Consider the following 5735-nt stretch of genomic DNA (forward strand, 5'->3'; position numbering starts at 1 on the left):
ATGTATGTTGTGGAATATCAAACTTGGATTTTTCTTTCACGGTTTCTTGCTTGCCTTCTTTGTACCTTAGTAGTTAGAAGTATAAAGCTTGCAGCTATGGAAAAGATTGTAAACAGAAGCTTGTTACTCATAATCCCATTCTTTTTCTTGAGATTGCTTTAAGATATATCCATTTTCTCTGCAGTTCTAATTGAATTCAAGAAAAACCCAGAAATGGTTATGGAAAATATACACATATATTTCCAATTTGGCTTATTGTTTTGGCATATTCAAGTAACTATAGTTTATTCAAATTCTGGGGTTTTGTTTAATCGCTTATTTGAATATTTTGGTATATTTTGTATTCTGACTGTGGTGCTCTTGGTGATTTGCCCTTGCACTTTCTTGAGCTCTTGTTTTGTTTATTTATAGTGAGTTTGTTTTTCATTGTGGTTGGGTATGGCTGTTTAAGATATGTTTGGCCGTAGTATTTTTTGTGACTCTGTACCACTAGTAATTAGCTGTTTAAGGTGTGCTTTTGTAGTTTGGTGCTCTCTGATTTTGGGGCACTTTCCATAAGAAAATAATGGAAGGTCATCTTGCCACCAACTTTTTTTAATCTGATACATAACTATTTAATTGAACCAGGAACCTCCATGAACATATTGTATTAGTTTATAATAAAAATGGCTGCTTTAAGAAGTCATTGGCAGCCAACATATTTGATTATGCATGTATTTGTTTGCTCTTAAATTGTAGCAGTAGCATCCTTTGGCTAAATAGCTGTTTTCTTAAACTCTTGATTCTTTGCTGCTCTTGTTGTTTACAGGGAGCGTGGTTATCTTGTTACTGATGAAGTGTTTGAGGTAATTTTTAACTTAGTTGCTTTTGATGAAAGCCAAGTTGTAATTGTATGTTGACTAGTGATTGGTGGTGGCACTTATTTGTCCAGTACTTGTAGCTACTGGTATGATAGTTATTATTAGCTCGTGTTCTCTCTCTCACTATCTCTTTCTCTCTCGATTTTCGTGTTGTTAATTTCCTATTCTCAATTGCTGCTAAATATTGGTCGCAGGCATTGGTAATAATTGGATTCTCGTTGGACTCTCCTGCTTTTTACACTGTCTGTGAGGTAAATCATTTACTTGCACTTCATGGATGGATTCTAAATTTTCTTAAGAAGCAGTTGAAATGATCTATTTTTCACTTGTGGTACATGGCAAAAAGTTGATGCATGTGCAAGAATTTGGATGATTTTTTAGTGCGGATTTTCTTAAAGAGATCAGTAGATGCTATAGATTTACTTGGGATTTTCTAATGATGTTTATACATAATAAGTTTATGGCTGTCATAGCTCATTCTTTTATAATTTTTGCAGAGTTTTGATCAAAAGAAGAATGGAAGATTCAGATTAGATGATTTCATATCTCTTTGTATATTTTTGCAGTCAGCTCGGTAAGTTTCTCTCGACAGAAATACATGTTTTTTCTCGGAATAAAGAACAAAAGTTTTCTGTGCTTAGAATGAATTTTATACACACAATCGATATGTCTCTCAGCATTGTATACATATTTTGTTCCACACTCTTAATCATATAAAGGCGTTTGACTTCAAGTGAAACTCTTGAACATGTATAATTTATCATCTACACCAGTTCAAAATGGTCAAAAGCTCATAACAGAGGCTTACTCATTTTCTGCTGTTGTTTTGCTCGTTGCAGTAATATGTTTGATTCATTTGATACTGCTAAGCAGGGCCGGGTGACTCTTGATCTTAACCAATTTGTATATTGCAATGAGTATTTTTTTTTTAATCTTTTTTAACAGTATAGTCCAAATAAGACATGGGATTTTATTGCTTATTTATGTTATGTGAAGAAAAAAAACGAATTGAAGATAAATCTTCGTGTTGATAGCATTCTTTTCTGTTCAGCTGCCAATTGTAGGATAAAATATATTGAAAGCAAAAGATAAGGCCAAAAATAATCTTTTCTTTTCTTTAATAAGTGGTTTATGTTTTCAATGATATTCTAGAAACAAAACTGAATCATCATTATTATTGCTATTACTGTATTTCAATTGTAGATATTTTTACATTTTCTTTTCTCTATTATCTTTGTCCCACTCATGAAATTAATATCTTTGCTGAATTTTCATTCAGTTCTTTTTTAAATATCAAGCTAGTAAACCTACACTTTTGCTAATTGATTTTTTAATTATTAAATTATATATATTTTAAAACAGCTATTTTGTTACTTGAAAATGCTGTTTGTTGTAAATCATTCAGTTCTTTTTTAAATATCAAGCTAGTAAACCTACACTTTTGCTAATTGATTTTTTAATTATTAAATTATATATATTTTAAAACAGCTATTTTGTTACTTGAAAATGCTGTTTGTTGTAAATCATACTATGTATAGTGCTTTGATTCCATGATATAGTATGATGTTAGACCCCCAATCCGTTTTACCTTCTCTAGGAGGAGGACCACTTAATTTGCCCATAAATAAATCAATAATTTTGCATAAACATTTGCGGTAGCTATTTATTTCTCTATCGATTCCTCTAATTATGTATGTGGGACACACAATATCTCTTTTTCTAAATTTGTAAGTAAAGACATATTCTAGTTTCGTTCATAATAAGTAAATTTTCTTCTGATTTCTCTTTTGATTTCTGTTTTTTCATTCTTAACTTTTTTTGCTTTGTTCATTTTGAAATCAAATCGTCTTCTACGCCTTTCCAGTTCTCAAAACCAAATCAGCTTTGTCTTCTTCTCTCCTGTGAATCACTCTTTTGATCTGTAAGTTACTAAGTAGAGGGCTTAATTACGCCATACATAACTTATCTCTGTAAAGGCCTTAGTTCTCCATATTTATGAGTTTTTCATTTTGGACAGTAAGGGAACGCAAAAAAAGAAAAGAAAGAAAAACGACTCCAGCTCTTCCTTGGTGACACAATCTTGATTAAGGTTTGGTTTATTCCTTTTTCTTTTCTCTCAATTTTTTTGAATTTCTTTTTAGCTAGAATTACATTTTTATGTTTTATGGGTTGTAAGGATTTTGGGGTTTTTGAGTTGGTTAGCCAAGCTCGACAGTGATCTTTTTCTAGAAAGATTTTGGTAAATTGCTTATAAGCTGCTTGTAGAAATGTCTTGTAGAAATTACTTTGAGGTAATTTTTGGTTATATATGCTTTGTCTTATTTTTTTTTTTTGCATTTTTTTATTTGATTTGATTCTTTATATTTGTTTGCAAGTTATGTTTTCTAAAAATTTTGTATAACTTTCAGATCTGATTTTGTGTGATCATTGGTGTTCTCCTGAATTTATGGTAACATTTTTTAGTATTTTGTTTTGTCTTTGATTTACAGATTTTAGTGTTAAACTGTTCAATAAAGTTTGTAATAAATAAACATTGTGTTGTTCAAAAGAAAATGTTGTGTAAAATTTTTTCTAATAAATTTTATTTGGATTTATTTCTTTAGGAAAGAGCATTAAAGAATACTACCAATCGATCAAAGAGGAAATGGGAGTCGAAAAATGGTTCAGTCTCCACACCACGACATCACATTCGACGTGGAATGGTGTTAACTTCTCCGACCGGTCAAATTGAGACATGGCGTCTAAAGCATTATGATGCTGAGAAATGATGAACTGGAATAGAGCTCGGGCCATTATATGTAAGTAATTTAAATTTTTATTTATTATATTTCTTACTAATAATTAATTAAATATGATATTAGGATAAAATGATGGAGTTAAGGGGTCAACATCCTCCAGAAGAACTGTCTGATAAAGAGATTATGGAGCGTGTACTTGGACATGATTCGGTATACTTGCGAGGGTGGGGGCGGTCTCCTAGTGTCACAACTTCTACTTCACATCGTGAAAATATTGTGGGTAATCAACCAACTTATGAAGGGTTACTTGAACGACTTAATGATACAACTTCCCGCCTTAATGCTACTAACGAACAACTTAGTGTAGTTGTGGATATACTTCGTCATAACAATTTGATGGCACCGCCTCGACCACCTCCAACAGACCAAGCTTCAGATGCAAATTTAAGAGAGTCGCCATCTATTTCAGTTCAGGAGTCACAAGATGATTCTTAGTTTATTTACATTAATTTACTAAGGAATGAACTTTATGAAGTTTTTTTTATTTTGGTCGGGGTAACCTTAAAATGATAACTTTATGACTTATTTTAGTATTGAACATTATAAAGAATTTTAGCATTAAACATTTTATTATTGAATGGTTTTTTTCTAGTTTATTTCTAATATAGAACATTTACAAATAATTGTTATTATCTTTTACCTACACATAACCATTAAATTTGAACAAAATATAAATTGTGTAACAAACCAATAAAATAATGCTATGTGGGCTAATAAAATGATACCACGTAGGATGCCACATATGATGCCACGCAGAATGCCACGTAGGATGCCACATATGATGCCATGTAGGATGCCACATATGATGCCACGTAGGATGTCACGTCATCAGACACGTAAAACTACGTAACCATGTCAGCGTACATGTAGGATGCCATGTCATCAAACACGTCATCTGATGACTCATCAATTGATTTATAACTTAGTGGGGTCCACTGATTCTTTTACCTACCAGTGTTAATAAGTGTAGGTAAAGACTCTTTCCCCACTAACTTTTACCTACCAATCTCTACCAATTCAATATTGGTAGGTAAACCATATTACCCACCATTAGGCTAGTTTTACCTACACTTACAATTGGTAGGTAAAGACCCCATTTTCTTGTAGTGTCAAGTCTTATGGAGTGCTATCGTATCGTACTTGAGGATGTGAGATGGTTCTAACACATATCTACACAGCATTGAGATGCGGAACACATTGTGGCTATCTGCTAGAGTTGGCGGTAGGGCTAATCTATATGCAACTGCTCCCACTTTGTCCAATATCTCAAAAGGACCTATAAACCGAGGACTAAGCTTGCCTTTCTTCCCAAATTGCTTCACACCTTTCACAGGAGATATCTTTAGGTCTTGATCTCCAACTTTGAATTCCACATCTCGTCGCTTGGTATCTGCATAACTTTTCTAACGGCTCTGAGCAGCAAGCATACGCTTTCTAATCAGCGCTATTGCATCCTGAGCTTCTCTAACAGCTTCAGGTCCAAGAAGTTGCCTTTCTCCTACCTCATCCCAATGTAACGGCGATCGACACCTTCTTCCATAAAGTAACTCATAAGGTGCCATCCCGATTGTTGACTGGTAGCTATTATTGTAAGAGAATTCTATCAGCGGCAAATACTTACTCCAAGATCCTCTGAAATCAAGTACACAAGCACGCAACATATCTTCTAAAATCTGTATGGTACGTATGGACTGACCATTGGTCTGAGGATGAAATGCCATACGAAGACTTAACTTGGTACCCATGGCTTGCTGCAAGCTTCCCCAAAATCTCGATGTAAACACCGATCCTCTATCGGATACTATGGTCTTAGGGATTCCATGCAGTCTTACTATTTCTTGAACATAAATGTTTGCATACTGATCTGCTGTATACGTAGTCTTAACAGGTAGGAAATAAGCTGACTTGGTTAGTCTATATATTACTACGCAAGCCGAGTCGTGCTGCTTATTTGTTCGTGGTAGTCCTATCACGAAATCCATGGCTATATCGTCCCACTTCCATTCTGGAATACTAAGCGGTTGTAATAAGACTGTAGGCCGCTGATGTTCTGCTTGCACTTGCTGGCATACTAAAC

The 5735-nt window shown here is 33.7% G+C and overlaps 1 protein-coding gene and 1 long non-coding RNA gene across 2 annotated transcripts; both read left to right on the plus strand.

Moving 5' to 3' along the window:
- Positions 1-1952, plus strand: LOC133815683 (uncharacterized). Its single transcript, XM_062248496.1, has 6 exons — positions 1-122; positions 809-845; positions 1055-1111; positions 1358-1434; positions 1700-1773; positions 1912-1952. The coding sequence occupies exons 1-6, from the start codon at positions 1-3 to the stop codon at positions 1950-1952; spliced, it is 408 nt and encodes a 135-aa protein (XP_062104480.1).
- Positions 1953-2813: 861 nt separating this feature from the next.
- Positions 2814-4391, plus strand: LOC133788611 (uncharacterized). The gene is made up of 3 exons (XR_009873298.1): positions 2814-2949; positions 3464-3658; positions 3722-4391. It is a non-coding gene; the product is annotated as an uncharacterized LOC133788611 (long non-coding RNA).
- Positions 4392-5735: the final 1344 nt, after the last annotated feature.

Source organism: Humulus lupulus, chromosome 1 (assembly GCF_963169125.1).
Source record: "Humulus lupulus chromosome 1, drHumLupu1.1, whole genome shotgun sequence".
Taxonomy (NCBI): Eukaryota; Viridiplantae; Streptophyta; class Magnoliopsida; order Rosales; family Cannabaceae; genus Humulus; species Humulus lupulus.